Source organism: Neofelis nebulosa, chromosome 12, assembly GCF_028018385.1.
Source record: "Neofelis nebulosa isolate mNeoNeb1 chromosome 12, mNeoNeb1.pri, whole genome shotgun sequence".
Lineage (NCBI taxonomy): Eukaryota > Metazoa > Chordata > Mammalia > Carnivora > Felidae > Neofelis > Neofelis nebulosa.
In genome coordinates this window covers 88,544,953-88,562,280 of record NC_080793.1, presented here as the reverse complement: position 1 = coordinate 88,562,280, position 17,328 = coordinate 88,544,953, and the positions used below count along the sequence as shown (strand labels likewise).

At 41.5% G+C, this 17,328-nt stretch overlaps 2 protein-coding genes and 1 non-coding gene across 11 annotated transcripts in view; 1 reads left to right on the top strand and 2 right to left on the bottom strand.

Moving 5' to 3' along the window:
• SPATA6L (spermatogenesis associated 6 like) overlaps positions 1-17,328 on the top strand; it is a 48,808-nt gene that overhangs the window by 734 nt on the left and 30,746 nt on the right. For 5 of the 7 annotated variants that reach the window (XM_058695825.1, XM_058695826.1, XM_058695828.1 and 2 more), the window contains 3 exons: positions 3,959-4,096; positions 6,987-7,035; positions 10,402-10,443. In XM_058695825.1, the coding sequence (XP_058551808.1) occupies positions 3,959-4,096; positions 6,987-7,035; positions 10,402-10,443 (229 nt within the window). The remainder of the gene's footprint in view (positions 1-3,958; positions 4,097-6,986; positions 7,036-10,401; positions 10,444-17,328) is intronic. The other 2 variants (XM_058695827.1, XM_058695824.1) reach the window with 2 other exon arrangements.
• PLPP6 (phospholipid phosphatase 6) lies at positions 2-3,715 on the bottom strand. Of its 3 annotated transcripts, none has more exons than XM_058695830.1 (2): positions 1,818-3,715; positions 2-512 (listed from the first exon to the last, which is right to left on the bottom strand). In XM_058695830.1, the coding sequence occupies exon 1, from the start codon at positions 3,634-3,636 to the stop codon at positions 2,743-2,745; it is 894 nt and encodes a 297-aa protein (XP_058551813.1). In that variant the 5' UTR covers positions 3,637-3,715; the 3' UTR covers positions 2-512; positions 1,818-2,742. The 3 variants fall into 3 exon arrangements, with proteins under 3 accessions (XP_058551813.1, XP_058551814.1, XP_058551815.1); XM_058695831.1 differs by having other exon boundaries at positions 2-1,997; positions 2,402-3,715; XM_058695832.1 differs by having other exon boundaries at positions 2-1,997; positions 2,440-3,715.
• TRNAC-GCA (transfer RNA cysteine (anticodon GCA)) lies at positions 14,424-14,508 on the bottom strand. The gene has a single exon. It is a non-coding gene; the product is annotated as a tRNA-Cys (tRNA).

Sequence of the window (17,328 nt, the reverse complement as noted above, 5' to 3'; positions counted from 1 at the left end):
ATTAAGTCCAAGAAGAATTTTATTTTTTCCAGGATAAAGATTTGTGAAAGAATTAAAAGAAAACAACAACACCCTCCTTTAAATAACAAGGGAAGAGTTTAATTCCATAAAGCCCAATGACTTCCTGATAATTTGCCACCTCTATGAACCAATTGAATATATTCTAAGGTATTTCCCCTAGAGATGGCTCTGGCTTGCTAATTCCAAAAGGGAAGTCAATCAACCAACACTTGTTTTATGATTGTCCACTGAATCCTGCTCAAGTGAGGTGCTTGTGGCAGAGTGACTGCATTGTTCCTGTTTGGGATCAGGCATTTCTTTTAATTCAGCTTATATTTTCCAATCCTTCCATCTGTAGTTGGTGACAGACTGTCATACAGCTTTGCCTGTCAGCTGTAGGGGCGTCTCTACTGGCCGTGAGTACAAGCGAAATGCTGACGGGTTACGGCCATGGAAGATCTGTCAGCCTCCGTACAAGTGACAAGTGCTGTGCTTTCATCAGACATGCAGTTCTGAAAGATAAAAATTTCCTGGATTTGTCCCATTTTGCTAACAGCAAATAGGACCAGACTCTATCAGTTGTGCTCCATCAAATGCCAACTCTCAAAATTCTGCAGTAAGAGGAAGGAATTCTTGAGGAGCTGAGTGATAAATCAGTCTTCCTGCTCATCAAGGCAAAGATTAAACCAGTTTGCATCTCGCTCCATTCAAACATTATTGGTTTATTTTATTTTAAGTTTTAAAAAGCATTCCTCAGTGCACGATTACAGTAAAATCAGTTTTCTAGTCTACAGTACTTAGAGTGCTTCAGAAACATCAGCTGAATTGATCTGTGCTTTAAAAGCCTGCTAAGTCAGGTCTGAACAACTAAGATGTGGGATTCCAGGGACCAGAAGAGAAGCCTAGTGTTGAGCCCCCAATATTCAGACTTGTGAACACTGCAAAGGCAATAAATGTCATTGCTTCCAAAAATAGCTGGCCCGAATATTGCTGGATTAAAACAAAGATCTCTCTAAGGTTAAACAATTAAGCAGACCACTTAGAGCTTTATAGTTGGGCTGATTCAGCGAGAGAAGAGGTAGTCCATGTTGGAAGATGTTGTGGGGATGCAAATGACTTTATTTTACTTTGAGGAGTTCCTCTTTCAGTGTGCCTCTCACGCTCAGGAGGTTCACACTTCCACCCAATCAGAACCTACTTGTCACGCTATTCTCCAGATTCTAGTGTTCACCTCTATGTGGCAGATCAAAGGCCATAATCCTTTCTTTTTATAAATGTCAAAATAATTTCTCATTCTCTGAAAACACCAGTTCCACGGGTAATTTAAAGGTTCTCATTTTTCAGGGAGAACTTTCAGGGAGCATTTAAAGCACATCCCGTTTTGTGGTCTTTCCTGGTCAAAGAATAATGAGCAGAGTCCATCCTGCATTTGGTGGTCTTTGGTCTTGTGATTTGGGGAGGCACCATGGATAAACCGATTTAAATGTAAAGGTCACCATAAAGGCAAATTTAGGAGTTAGTTATACCTTGAGCCTGGTATAGCAGTGGGTTCCCCTGATGAGTTTCAAGTTGAATACTGTTACCTAAAGTGTGCTGTGCACAGGGAAATGGGATTCTGTACGAAAAACCGTAGTATACAGGGTCATGCCTGTGGTACATATGAGAAAGCTTATGCCCTTGCACTGCAAAGAATCAAGTCATTTTCCTATTTTATTACCTACGTAGAGAAGCATCATTCTTTGTCAGTAGAGATAGTGGGCAGCACAGTCCCATCTCCTGCCATACTGGCCCCCTGCCATCACATGTGGTAAGCTCACCCCCAGACTCTTAGTTCCTGACGTCCTCAATGGGCATTTCTGCCCTCTGTCATGCCACGCTATTTGTTGTCAATAGAATCACACATTTGGTCATGGTCCCAGTCTTTCTCCACTGGCACTGTAGATATGCCCATATCTACATTAAGTGCTGCTTCTTCAAGGAAGTTCTTGGCTTGTTCTCTGAATGCAAAAAGATAACATGAGAGAGTACTGGGAGATATATATCTATTTAAAGAATTTTTGAGAAGGTAGAGGAAAGGAAAGAAAGATATATACTATAATCTCTCTTCTCGCTACCCAATCCACAAAGAGGGAAGAGACAATAAACAAAATAAGCTTATCAAGAAAATCGGGATTAAGAAGACACTGTGGCAACAGATTTTCAGGGAATCAGCGAGAAAAACCCATGCTTTAGACTCTTAAACTACTGTCTACAGTCTACCTCAGGAGAAGAACCAGGCTTAGTAGGTGGCTCATCTGCATGTACATTTACAGAATGCAGACCATGTTTTGCTTTTTTCCCCCAAGTTTACTTTATAGGTGATACGTTGACTTACAGGATAACTACAAAACACAAAATTTACCGATGTCAACTTTTAAAAAACAGCAGTATTATAATCACCCCAGCTTGTTTTCTTTGCAGTTGTTCTGGAGATACAAACAATTGTTGAATAAATAGAGAGTTGTTGTAATAGAGAGGTTTGTTTTTTGTTTTTTTTTTTTTTTGCTTTCCATAATATGGCTGTGGTCCAATGGCCAGCACATTCTCCGGCCTAGCAAGCCATCAAGATGGAATGACACCTGAAATTTCAAAGGAAGCCTGAAATGTCCTTAGAGGGCCGAGCAGGAGTGCGGCTGGTTTTTGTCAGCATGGTCGCATGTGGAAACCTTCAGATCTCCTGGTGTCATGATGAATGAGATGGTGTCACTGTTGGCTCCACAGTAGGAAGAGGACCGGGGCATTGTGCGGTGAAAGCCAGCAATAGTCCACGATGCTGTACTGCGTGTAGCCCAGAAAAAAGCCAAAAGCCACGTCGGTGACATTGTGCCGCCCCAGCATGACCCTGGAGAGGCCCAAGATGAAGGCCCATAGTACCACGAGCACCCTCAGCGGAATGGCCAGCACCAAGTGGTTCAGGATGAACCGGGACACCAGGGCGGCCCTGGTGGCGTGGCCAGAGGGGAAGGAATATTTGTCTACCGAGAGGGTGACGAACATGTCCATCTGGTTGTGGGCCGGACGGCGCCTGCGGACCAGCCCCTTGATCAGGGCCACCAGCAGCAGGTCCAACAACAGGGCAAAGAGCAGGTTCATGAGCACCTCGCGCCCGGCCCAGCTGTCGCTCCTGGATAGGCAGTAGAGGGTCCCCAGCAGCCAGGGGATGCCGTGGCCCGAGATCTCCAGCAGCTTCATAAGGGGCCGCATGCTACCCCAGGACGAGCTCTCCCCGGCGCACACTCCCAGCTTCTTGGACAGCCACAGGTCGATGGCCAGCAGGGAGCGCAGGGCGATGCCCAGGAACGACGGGTTCAGGTTCATGCGGTCCTCCTCGGGGAGCGGGGCCGGGGGCGCCTGCGAGGGGCCCGCCCCGGCCAGGGGGAAGGAGCCGCGGCGGTGCACCGGGCTCTCGGACGCGCGGAGCCGGGTGCAGGTGGGGTCCAAGCCCGGCGCGCGGCTGCTGAGCAGGGACTGGAACTCGAACCTGCCGCCGCCGCCGCCGCCGCCGCCGCCGTGGGCCGGGCTGCCGGGGCCGCTGCTGCTGCTCGAGGCGGAGGCGGCCAGCGGGCGTGCGTCCACGTTCCTGCGGGGGCTCGGCATCGCGGCGGGGGGCCCGGACCCCAGGACCCGACCGGCCTAGCGAGCGGCTCCCGGCCCTGCAGCCTCTTCCGCTTCCGCATTGCCATCCCCGCGGGGGCGGGGAGAAGGGCCGGCGAGAGGACGATTGTGACACCTGGCGGAGACGTGGGAGGAGACTGGCGTTTCCACTTGGGGAAGGGGGGGACGGGGCAAGGAAGGTGGAGGTGTGGGAGATGGCGGGGCGGCGAATTCCACCGCGTCCGTGCGAGCCTAGGGAACGCAGCTCCACTTCAAACACGAAACAAACCAAGCCCTGTTCTCTACTCTCTTCTTTGTTTTTAAGATTTCTTGTCCAGGGGTGTTCCTTCCCGACAAGCAAGATGTGTACCTTGGGGTGTACCTCCTGAATCAGTACCTGGAGACAGACTGCTTTCCCTCTGTGTTCCCTATTATGATTCAGCAGAGCATGAGGTTTGAAAAGGTGATCTTGACTTTCTCATTGCTAAACGGAGAAATGTAGATGTTGCTGTCTGAAGATCCTCTAATGGTTCTTATAAAGAACGCGGTTCTTAAAAAGTTACTTGGTACATTTTCTTTAAAAAATGACTTGAAGCGGCCTCAGCACACCGTAGTTGGAGGAATAGCTTTTACATTGTAGGTCTGAGCCAAGTGCTGTCAACCTAGTGCTAAATACCCTGGTCGATGTTTTCTATTCTTGGAACTCCCATGGCATTTTTCTAACTGGAGCAGAGAGAGCATTTTCTCAAAGTTCCTGGAGGTGTTAGAGGCAGTTGCGTTACATTCATGACAGGGATTATCAGTGAATTATGGACCTTAGAAACAAACTGATAGACTCAGAGAAATAATGAAAAAAAACAACAAAAAACTAGATTCAAATTAGTAAAACCCTGTACCTGAAATCCTGTAACAAAACAGGCCTCTTCAGATTTACTGAGTATTCTTAGGCCATACCTGGTTTATTTAGCTACAGTGATAAAGACTAGGTTTCATTCCTACGAATAGGAACATGATATTAATAGAACATTTATCAACCTGCTTCCCGCCTCAATTTAGAATATGAAGTTCATTACTGTGACTCATTGGCGGTCCTTTGAAGTTTTTGTTTTGGAATTTGGAGGTGAAATCAGTTTTAACCTTGATGAGTCTAATGATTTCCCTTCAAAATGATATCACTGAGCTGCTTCTTTGGGAGAGGGGACAAATCCAGGAGGGGCTCCAGGGTGTAGCCTATCACTTTTATCTTCAATTTTTTTTTTTTAACGTTTATTTATTTTTGAGACAGAGACAGAGCATGAATGGGGGGAGGGTCAGAGAGAGAGGGAGACACGGAATCGGAAGCATGGAGCCTATCACTTTTAAAGGTCTGGATGGTGCTGCCCAGAAAATGACATGTTTTGAACTGAGAATGGGCGATGAGATGAGGGTTGGTTTTCCAACAGGCTAGGGCTGTAGATAATATTTTTGTACATTACAGCTTGTTTATTTAAACAGAGTCTACCAAACTGGTTAGATAAGAGAAGAGAAGAATAAATGGCTATTACCTTGGGACATACAGTCAGAATCGAAAGCAACCTACTTCTACTAGATATTAGTAGTGGTAGGAAGTGAGTGGTGAAAATCCAGTCTATGTTTTCCCCTAAGAATTTCCTTTTTATCAAGTTTGCTTCTGTAGAAGACTTTAGAAATCTTTTTATAAGAAACCCAAGGGTACAAAATCAAAGAAGCACAGAATGATAATTCTGTAAATGAACTTGGAGGTCATCAAGTCCAACATCCCTGATGTGTAGAAAAGGAAGGAGAGACTCACACATACTCTAGATGCCTCTCCTGCTCTCTTGCAGAACTGTGCATTTAAGGTTGCTGGTCAAACATGTATCATGGGCCATTTTTCTTTTTATAAAATGTGGTTCTTTAAAAATCTGAAATACTACCCTCATGTGTGAGCAGTTTGGGTTCATATTCCAGCTTTCTCCATTCGGCTCTAGTGTTCTTGGATTTGTTCTGTTCTCCAGCTGCAAATGCGTGCAGCAAGTATCAAAATCATTTTCTCATCTCTGGACCTTCTGTGTAACCCAGAATTGAACGCCCTAAAACAATTGGATAAATAAACTGTTCATAACGAACGGATGAGACATTGTGTTTGAACAGTTCATGTTGATCATTTACTCCCCAGAGTCATACTTGAGAAAATCCTTAAACATGGATGAAGTGAAGGGATGCCATTACTGAAATATTTTAGGGGGAAAAAAAATCCTCACCCACATTTGCCCTGATACATCTAGGTCAGGAAGGCAAAAACGGATTGCAGGGGATAGCCTCCACTTTTGTAGTTAAAGCAGACCTGGCTTTAGATCAAGAGCAGATTTTAACCATGCTTACGTTTAAATACCATTTACATCAGAACATTAATGCCTGAAACCAAACTCTGGTGAAAACTTTGGTTTCATGCAGGCTTCCAGAGTTTAGGGAGACGGGCGTGGTGTGCTTTCAATTTCAGTCCTGTCCCAGACCCTTTTAGCTCAAGGACAAAATAAGCAGATTTGGCATTGGCTAGGCAGATATCACAACGTTTGTCTTGTGCTTCATGATATACTTTAAACTTATGAGGCTCTCCCTCTCTCTAGTTATTTTGTTCTGTAGGAGGGTGCGTAGGTTTTCTTTTGTGTTGCACATAGAATTTGTACTGAGGTTCCTGTTTAGCACAACCGATTGTTAGAGTCGTTTATTCAGTTAACATCACTTAATGAGTGTCCGTGGTATGCAGAATGTTTTTCTAGGTATTCAAGCAAGACTCTTTGAGGTTGATGCCAGATGTGCTTTTAGCCACAAACTATAAGACTAGGTCAAGTTGATGACATTTTGAGCATGGGGTAGAGTCAGCTAACTCAGATTTTCCTTGTCCTTGGTATTGTGTTTATTCTCATTCTATAGTCATTTGTTGAACTTTTAGCCGCATACACGTTAAAGATACTTCTGTTGAGGGGCGCCTGGGTGGCTCAGTCGGTTAAGCGTCCGACTTGACTTCGGCTCAGGTCATGATCTCACGGTCCGTGAGTTCAAGCCCCGCGTCGGGCTCTGGGCTGATGGCTCGGAGCCTGGAGCCTGCTTCCGATTCTGTGTCTCCCTCTCTCTCAGCCCCTCCCCCGTTCATGCTCTGCCTCTCTCTGTCTCAAAAATAAACGTTAAAAAAAAAAATTAAAAAAAAAAAAAAAGATACTTCTGTTGAATTTTAAGATACTATATGGCTGGAATTGACATGTGTTAATTGTTTGGAAAGATAAAACCTACAGTTTCTATAAGCATATATTAATCTTTGAAAATTTATTTTCACCATTTTTTTTTTCCTGCAGGTATTTGAAAATGCAATAGATCCTGGGGCTGTAGCAGAAATTTTAGAAAGTAAGTGCTCTTAAAACAAAGCAGAACAACTATTGGGTGTATGTAATTGTGTGTGCAGATATAAAATTCTGTATTCTAATTCTGTACTGTGATATTTCCATTTTGATCCATACTTATATTCAAGACTGTGTCAAATTTGAATCATGGTTTTGATTCTTTTACACACCCTTTTCTAGATAAAGATGGGATTTATTTGATGGTACACTTCTGTTTGTTTATATATTATAATTAAATGGTTTTTGTATCTTCATACAGTTATGTGACCATCATAATTTTTAAAAATTAATTAATTAATTAATATTTAAATTTACATCTAAGTTCGTTAGCATATAGTGCAACAATGATTTCAGGAATAGATTCCTTAGTGCCCCTAACCCATTTAGCCCATCCCCCCCCACAACCCCTCCAGCAACCCTCTGTTTGTTCTCCATATTTAAGAGTTTCTAACGTTTTGTCCCCCTTCCTGTTTTTTATAATATTTTTGCTTCCATTCCCTTATGTTCATCTGTTTTGTATCTTAAAGTACTCATATGATACTTGTCTTTCTCTGACTAATTTCATTTAGCATCATACCCTCCAGTTCCATCCACGTGGTTGCAAATGCAAGATTTCATTCTTTTTGATCCACTCATCCATCAATGGACATTTGGCCTATTTCCATACTTTGGCTATTGTTGATAGCGCTGCTATAAACACGGGGGTGCATGTGCCCCTTCGAAACAGCATACTTGTATCCCTTGGATAAATACCTCGTAGTGCAATTGCTGGGTCGTAGGGTAGTTCTATTTTTAAGTTTTTGAGTAAACTCCATACTCTTTTCCAGAGTGGCTGTACCAGTTTGCAACCATCACCATAATTAATTTTAGGGTATTTTTATCACCATAGAAAGAAACCCTAAACCTATTCTTCCTTATCACTCCTAGCCCTAGGGCACTGCTAACCAATATTTCTGTCTCTATAGATTTGCTTATGCTGGATATTTCATATAAATGGAGTTATATAATATGTGGTCCTTTGTGACTGGCTTCTTTCACTTAGCATGTTTTCAAGATTCATCTTTGCTACAGCATGTGTCAGTATTTCATTTCTTTCTGTGGCGAAGTAGCGTTCCATGGTATGGCTGTGCCACATTTTGTTTATTCATTTAGTGGTTGAGGGACATTTGGGTTTTCTTCATGTTTGGGCTATGATGAACAACGTTGCTGTGAATATTTGTGTACAAGTGTTTTTGTGGACATGTGTTTCCATTTCTCTTGGGTCTATACCTCAGAGTGGAAGTGTTGGGTCGTATGGTAATTCTTTTTAATTTTTGGAGAAACTTCACCAAAGCAACTGTATCATATTACATTCCACCAGCAATGCGTGAGGGATCCATTTCTCCACATCCTGGTCAACACTTGTTACTTGTCCTGTTGATCGGTGGCCATTCTTGTGGGTATGAGTGAAATCTCATTGTGGTTTTGATGATTTTGAGCATTTTTTCATGTGCTTACTGGTTGTTTGTATATGTTATTTGGAGAAATGTGTGTTCAGAGCTTTTGCTTATATTTTAATGGGGTTATTTGACTTTTTATTATTGAGTTGTAATATATTATGAACTTGTAACATATTGAATTCTTTGTATATTATAGATGCAAGTCCCATAGCAGATGTATGATAGATACTTTCTTCCATTCTTTGGATTATCTTTTCATTTTCTTGATGGTGTTCTTTGAAACACAAAAATTTTTAATTTTGATGAATTCTATTTTATTCGTTTTTCTTTTTTTACTTGAGCTTTTGATGTCATACCTAAGAAACCATTACCTAATTTAAGTCACAAAGATTTATGTCTGTGTTTTCTTCTGAGAGTTTTATAGTTTTAGCTTTTACATTTGAGCCTATGACACCTATTAAGTTTATTTTTGTAAATAGCATGAGGTAGGGGTCCACCTTCATTCTTTTGCATCTGGGTATCCAGTTGTCCTGGTCTCATCTGTTGATAAGAGTATTTTCCCCCCATTGAATAGTCCGGATACATTTGTTGAAAATCAACTGACTGTAAATATGAGGGGTTTTTTTGGATTCTCAATTGTATTCTGTGGATCCATATATCTATCATTATGCCTGTAACACACAGTCTTGATTATTGTAACTTTGTGAGTAAGGTTTGAAATCAGGAAATGTGAGTCCTCCACCTTAGTTCTTCATTCCAAGGCAGTTTTTGCTATTTGGATTCTCTTGTATTTCCATGTGAATTTTAGGATCAGCTTGTCTGTTTCTGCAAAGGAGCCAACTAGGATGTTGATAGGGGTTGCCTTGAACCTGTAGATCAATTTGAGGAATGTTTCCATCTGAACAATATCAAGTCTTCCAGTCCATGAACATGGGATATAGTGAGAATTCACTGAACGTAAGGGATTTAGAGCCTGAGACAAATGGAGGGCTTAACATTCCCATTGTCCTACTTGGAAAACCTAAAATTACAAACTGCCTTAACTGTCAGTTTCTTGGCATTTAAAATTCTGTCCTCATACATCCACATGCTTTTCATAAGTCTGCAGAGGGAGAATTTTACTTTTCTTGTATACAGACTTCTAGCTGTTTTGAGACATAATTGACATATCACATTATGTAAGTGTAAGGTATACAACATGTGGATTTGATACACTTAGATATTGCAAAATGATTACCACAGCATGAGCTAACACACTCATCCCATCATGTAACTGACATTTCTTTTTTGTGGTGAGAACATTTAAGACCTACCCTCTTAGCAACTTTCAAATATATAATATGGATTAGTAACTATAATCGTCTATGATTGCCACCATTATTGTCTATTTTAAAATGTATTCACTTCTATAATTTGGGGGAACTATCTTTATTGATTTTTTATTGTTATACCATTTATGTTTAAGTTACTTTCAGATTTGAATTTTACTCTTGTCCTTATAGATTTTGTACATGGGCTCACTATTTGTAAATATACTTTGGGCTCAGGAAGTATAAAAAATGTTGTATATTATGTTTCATTTATATTGTCAGAGAGCATACTGTTTTAAGCAAGATAAACTTGTATAGGTTTATGGACAAGAGTTGGATTTTGAATTTTTAAAATGAGAATCTGATTTTTATGTCAGTGATTTATGGATACGTTTTTAAGACAAAATATTACATCCATGTCATCAATACTTCTTAGGGCACAAAATGTTATTTTTATGACTTAGTTACTCCCATTCTATGCCCTTGGATTACTGGGTCCAGAAATACCTGAATCCTTGTTAATATGGCATTATTATTATTATTATTATTATTACAAATGGAATGTTATGACAGTTTTGAATTTAGCAATTATGAAAAACTCTCTCATTTTTTCTATTTTAGGCTTCCTAACCAGGTTTGAATTAATACAGCTAGTATCTCCAGGTAATGTGCCCATAAATGCATTTCTAAATCAGTTTATTTTAATTTTGAAGGGATTTTGGCACGACAGAATGGGGACTGGTATTTACAAGTTGTGCTTTCTAGAACACTCACTTTCCCCCCGACCAGTCTGTTGAATTTTATCAATTCTCACAGAAGTAACTTTATGGGTCTGGTGGCAGTAAGCATAACTTAAAGGCGCTTTGGCTTTCCAGTTTTTCATAACTTTAATTATCACCAAATAAGAAAAGCTTGGCTCAGTTTTTTTCACGTTTTTGCCTTCGGCTTTGTTGGCGAACCCAAAACTATCTTCTGTGTTAGATGCCAGAATGGGGTTGGTAAACTGTACAGCCCAGCCTGCAGTTTGTTTTGTGTGACTCGTGAGCTAAATTTCTATTTTTTTTAAAAATTGAGATTCATATACTGGATATTTAATTCATATACTATAAACCTCTCCATTGCAAGTGTACAACTCAGTTGTTTAAGTATCTTCACAAATTTCTGCAAACATCACCACCATCTTATTCCAGAACCTTTTTATTATCTGGAAAAAAAACAAAACAAAACCACTGTAGTCCTTAATAGTCACGCTTTATTCCCTCTTCCCACAGCCCTGGCCACCACTAGTCTACTTTCTCTATGGCTGTGCCTCTTCTGGACATTTAGTGTAAATGGAACCAGACAATATGTAGCCTTTGGTGTCTGGCTTCTTCCATTTGGCATGTTTTCAAGATTCACCCAGGTTGTAGCCTGTTATCGTTACTTTGTTCCTTGTCCAGATGCATAATGTGCTTTTATATGGATACGCCTAGTTTGTTTATCCCTTCGTTGGTCGATTGACGTTTGAGTTGTTTCCTGGTTGATGGACGTTTGAGTTGTTTCCACTTTTTGAATATCATGAACGACACTGCTATCAACATTCACGTACAAGTTGTTGTGTGAGTACATGTTTTCAATTCTCTTGGGTTCATACCTAGGAGTAGAGTTTCTGTATCATATGGTACTTCCACGTTTAACTTTTTAAGGAACTGCCAAACTGTCTTCGGTTCTGGCCGTTTTGAAGGGTTGGAAAAAAGTTTTAAAACATGCGTATTTCGTGATGTGAAAATTATATAAAATTATATAAAATCCACATTTCATCGTCCAAAAAGTTTTATTGGAACACGGCCATGCTTCATTTATTGTCTGTGGCTGACTTTGTTTATGCTGGAGTTGAGTAGTTATGACCGCGTGGCTTGCAAAGCCTAAAATATTTACTATCTGACCCTTTTATGGAATCAGTTCTTGCCAGAATCATGGGACTTTAGGAGGAAACCATTCTGTGGTGCCTCTGCTTCCTGTGTGTCTTGAATGGCAGGGCACCTGAGCTAAACTTCTGCATGGTGTCATCAGTTCTCTTACGTGGTTTCTCAGTGTGGCTGGTTACCTGGTGATTTTAGTCGTGTGTGTGTGTGTGTGTGTGTGTGTGTGTGAGAGAGAGAGAGAGAGAGAGAGAGAGAGAGAGAGATAATATTTAAAACTCAGGGGGCACCTGGATGGCTCAGTTGGTTAAGTGTCTGACTACAGCTCAGGTCATGATCTCACGGTTCATGAGTTTGAGCCCTGCGTCAGGCTCCGTGCTGACAGCTTGGTGCCTGGAGCCTTGTTTGGATTCTGTGTCTCCCTCTCTCTTTGCCCCTCCTTCCCTTGTTCACTCTCTCTCTCTCAAAAAGAAATAAACATTAAAACTCAGAAACATTTAGAATTCTTTTTTGATTTTTGCTGTTACTGGTTTTTGCCTTTTCTCTTCCCAAGATGAAAATAGCTTTATGGTTTTTAGTTGCTGCAAAAAGCATTCCCAAATGATGAGAAAACCTCTATTTATAATTTGGTGAACATGTTTCTTGATATTTGTCTGTGGACAGAACACCTAGATATGGCATTTCTACATAATAGTGTCACATACATTTTCTTCTCTTATTGGCTTCCCCCATCAAATATCACTGTTGTGTTGTCATTTCCAAAAGCCTGGAGGTACCTCATTCTTTTTAATGGTAATAAAGAATTCCATTAATTTACTTTTGTGTCCTTAAAAGTCTCTAAACAGTAGGGACATCATATTTGGGGTTTTTTGACTATACGTTGTTGTCTGTAATTTGTCTTTTTTCAATAGCTATGTGTTTTTCCAGAATATTCTAATTATCCTTAAATTGATATTGTTGAACATGTAGGTTTTCCTTGTCTTTCACATATTTATAAAAATTATTTTTTTCTCCGGGCTCCTGGATGGCTTAGTCATTTAAGCCTCTGACTTCGGCTCAGGTCGCAATCTCATGGTTTGTGAGTTCGAGCCCCACATTGGGCTCTCTGTTATCAGCGCAGAGCCTGCTTCGGATCCTCTGTCCCCCTCTCTTTTTGTTCCTCCCCTGATTGCACTCATTCTCTCTCAAAAGTAAAAATAAAAAGTTAATTTTTTCTCTTGGTATATTTGTAAAGAATAGAGTGACGGTGGTCCCCCCATGTCTGTGGTTTTGCTTCCTGTAGTTTCGGTTACCCGCCATAACCATGGTCTGCAAGCAGATGATCCTCCTTCTGACGTTGTCAGAAGGTCAGAAGTAGCCTAACACTGAATCGTGACTACTCGGTCACTCACCTTGCGCCATTTCGTCACGTAGGCAGTTTTTCAAATCCAAATCACATTATCACAAGAAGGCCGAGTACAGGACAATAAGATGTTTTGCAAGAGCCACCTGGGTGGCTCAGTCGGTGAAGTGTCCGACTTCAGCTCAAGTCATGATCTCACGGTTTTTGAGTTCGAGCCCCACATCGGGCTCCGTGCTGACGGCTCAGAGCCCACTTCGGATCCTCTGTCCTCCTTACTCTCTCTCTCTCCCCCTGCACTCTTTCTCCCAAATAAACACTTAAAAAAAGATATTTCGCCAGAGATTACAGTGTGTTGTTCTGATTATTCTATTTTATTACTAGTTATTGTTGTGAATCTCTAACTATGCCTAAATTATACATTCAACTTTATCATAGGTATGTATGTATAGGAAAAAAACGTAGTGTATGTAGGATTCAATGCTGTCTGCTGTGGGGGCCTTGGTATATAATTCCCCATGGATAAGCGGGGACTCGACTAAACCATCCATCCATATCTGTAACCTGAAAGTAAACCGATCGTCAGCAAGCTTCCATTATTACTGTGTTCAGCAGTGTGTATACAGCAGGTCCATTGCCCATATCCTAGCTAATGCTGGATATTAACGTTTGAATTAATCATGTTTGCAAAGTATATAATAATTTCTTTAAAGTATATTGTACTATATTTTCTGGCCTCTTCTTTTTTGCAGATATGATTTGTGACAAACTCAAATTTAAAACTTACTTCTTAAAAAATTTCCATTTTCTCATGATTTGTTTTCTTTCTTTTCCTCTGTACAACGTGATTTTCTATGCCCTGTGGTTACTTGTGGACTGATGTCTGGATGTTAACATTGCACTTGGTATAACTTCCTGATATTTTTACCAAAGTTTTTAATAAGTTATGCTTACTGTGTATGGATTCCCCCTGTTTTGTTGTATGTTCTGATACGTTATTGTTTGAATTTTTCTTCTTTTAAAAAGACTTTTTTTTAATGTTTATTTTTTTTTATTTTTTTTTTTTTTTAAATTTTTTTTTCAACGTTTTTTATTTATTTTTGGGACAGAGAGACAGAGCATGAACGGGGGAGGGGCAGAGAGAGAGGGAGACACAGAATCCGAAACAGGCTCCAGGCTCCGAGCCACCAGCCCAGATGCCTGACGCGGGGCTCGAACTCACGGACCGCGAGATCGTGACCTGGCTGAAGTCGGACGCTTAACCGACTGCGCCACCCAGGCGCCCCTTAATGTTTATTTTTGAAGGAGAGAGAGACAGAGGGTGAGTGGGGGCTGAGGGGAAGCAGAGAGAGAAGGAGACACAGAATCTGAAGCAGTCTCCAGGCTCCGAGCTGTCAGCACAGAGCCCGACGCGGGGCTCGAACCCACAAACCACGAGATCATGACCTGAGCTGCAGTCAGACGCTCAACCGACTGAGCCACCCAGGCGCCCCTTTCTCTTCTTCTTAAGAAAGCATGAGGGAAGGAGAGTGAGCCTGGCAGATTCCTGAGCTAAAGCAGAGGTGGCTGTGGAGGCTTTTAAGAGGATCACAGTTGTGCCTGGTGTGGCCCTGCCTGTGGCGGGTCAAGGCCCCAAGGGATGGAAGGGACCCAGAAATCTGTAGCTCTTCTGCCTCTTGGCTCACTGGCAGAGGAGGCCCCGAAACAGAGAAGTACCCCACTCTCTGTGGATCTAAGGATGGGTACCCTCGTATGTGTTAGGGCTTTCTTAGGTAGACAGAAGAGAAGGAAGGCCAGTGGTGCCTCTTCCTGGCTTTCCAGAAATTCTTACTGAATATTTTTCAGCCTAAAAGTGACAGGCTAAAATCAGGGCATTGAATTTTTTTCCACGTTTTTTTTTTTTTTCCTTATTTGACCTAGTTTTATGTTCAAACATATATCAATGCTAACTGGCAAGTTATACTTCAGTATGTTAATAAAATAGAAGCAGACTCATTTTGGTCTTATTTAATTCTACACGAGTTAAAAAAAAAATAACCCAATACCTACATACTCTCACTGTAAAAATTAAACTAAGACAAAGTTATATAAAATGAAAAGTCAAAAGCCACATTCGTCAACAGCTCCTGACAACAATTACTAATAATTTTCTTTTCAGATGTTTTAAAATGCATTTAGTATATGTAATGCATTTAAAATCTAAAATACATACATGCATATATATACATACATATACATACATGTGCTATATATATCTAGTATTTATCATATGTATGTTTAGTATACATATTGGTTGAATATACATATTCTGCAGCTTGCTTTTTAAAGTTTAATATATCTTAGATTGCCATATGTTCTTTTTTTTTCATTTCGAGAGAGAGAGAGCATGAGCAGGGGAGAGGGGCAGAGAGACAGGGAGAGATCAAGCAGACTCCTCGCTCAGCATGGAGTCTGACATGGGGGTCCACCCCACGACCCCGGGATCATGATCTGAGCCAAAATCAAGAGTCAGATGCTCAGCCGACTGAGCCACCCGGGTGCCCCAACCATGTGTTTTCCACACGACCAGAAATCCATCTGTGAGCGGGTTGCAAGAATAGCTCGAAGCCATGATGATTGGAGAATACTGAGGCTGGGTGCACGCGTACTGTTTATAACTCAGAAGTTACTCAGATACAAAGTGGAGGCCTTATGAGACGTGTTTTCCTTTTGTCTACGGTCCTTCAATTTCAGATTGTAATCTTAGTGGAATGAAGTTAGAATTGCTCAAAATAATTTCACTCAGCTTCAGATGCATTGGAGACGGATCCGTTAGTTCTCCCGAGGTGTTCATTGAGGGTGTGCCCGGAACGTGCCCCACAGTGTGCTTCTGGCATCCCACCAGTGGTGCCAGGCGGAAGGGTGATTGTAAGCCCTTTTGCTCTGCTGGGTCTCGATAGCAGATAATTAAGTAAAAATGATTTGTCTCATTGTAGGCTGCAACGTAGGGTCACATGGGTCACATGTAGGTTCACAGGGACCATCCCTTCACTTGGCTGAATTGTTACCTTTTCATTTTGCTGTAGATGTTATTTTATTGTTTGATTCCTTAAAAAATTTTTTTTAATGTTTGTTTATTTTTGAGAGAGAGAGACAGTGCAGGCAGGGGAGGGGCAGAGAGAGAGGGAGACACAGAATCCGAAGCGGGCTCTGGGCTCCAAGCTGTCAGCACAGCGCCCGACGCAGGGCTTGAGCTCACCGACTGCGACGTCATGAGCTGAGCCACCCAGGCACCCCTCATTGTTTGATATTTATTCACATTCCTTTCAAACACGCTGATAGTCAAAAGACATATTATGACCCTGTGTTAATGATACAAGTAGCTTAGATTTACACACAGCTTTACTGCTAAAGAATGAAGGGGTCCAAAGATTTGGCTTAGAAGCTGTAAAGACGCCTCGGGTTCTTGTTTACCAAGATGGGAAAAAAGCAAGTGGACACAGGGGGGCAGCAGTGTAATCCTGTTGGACTGGGAGCTTGATGCTTTCTTTTTACTGATCTCTTAGAGAAAAAACGTCTACTTGGGGATAAGTCATGAACATTCAGTCCAGCTGTAAATTGCCATTTTTGTGGGCACCTGTTCCCTCAATCAGAGTTTGGTTTTATACTTTGTAGTGTGTTTACCAGGCATCAGCAAGAACAGAACTCCTGCCTCAGAAAATATGGTTTTGAATTTCTGCTTTGCCGTGTGGCATCATGATAAGTGTCTTCTACTCACAAAGCCTCAGTTTCCTTATCGGTAGAGAAGGCATCAAATGAAACTCCATCGTGGGAAGCAAGCTGTCGATTCTGATGTGCTCTATAAATGTTAGATTTTCAATACAATATTGTTATTAAAATGATCGATTTTGGGGGCGCCTGGGTGGTTCAGTGGGATGAGCATCCAACTCTTGATTTCGGCTCAGGTCAAGATCCCAGGGTGATGGGATCGAGCCCCCTCTGCACTGGGCGTGGAGCCTGCTTGAGATTCTCTCTCTCTCTGTCTCTCTCTCTCTCTCTCCCCCTCTCCCCTGCTTGTGCTCTCTCTTAATCTCTCTTTCAAAAAAAAAAATTTTTTTTTTCTTGAAGTCCTCATTCGTTTTCCTTTTTAGGGGAAATGTTTTTCATCAACGGCATCGATGATGTCGTTGTCTGTCTGTGCCATTAGCCTATAAGAACACGGATTTCCTTCAGACATAGCACATGGCCTATGAGTATCGCTCAGCCTGTGTATAACCCAGGCTCTTGCTGTAACATCCTCGTGGGGTGCCAACATTTTTACACTGGGTG

What these genes read in the sequence shown, in the direction of transcription:
- PLPP6 (XM_058695830.1), bottom strand. Translation starts at nt 3,636, where the DNA reads ATGCCGAGCCCCCGCAGGAACGTGGACGCACGCCCGCTGGCCGCCTCC.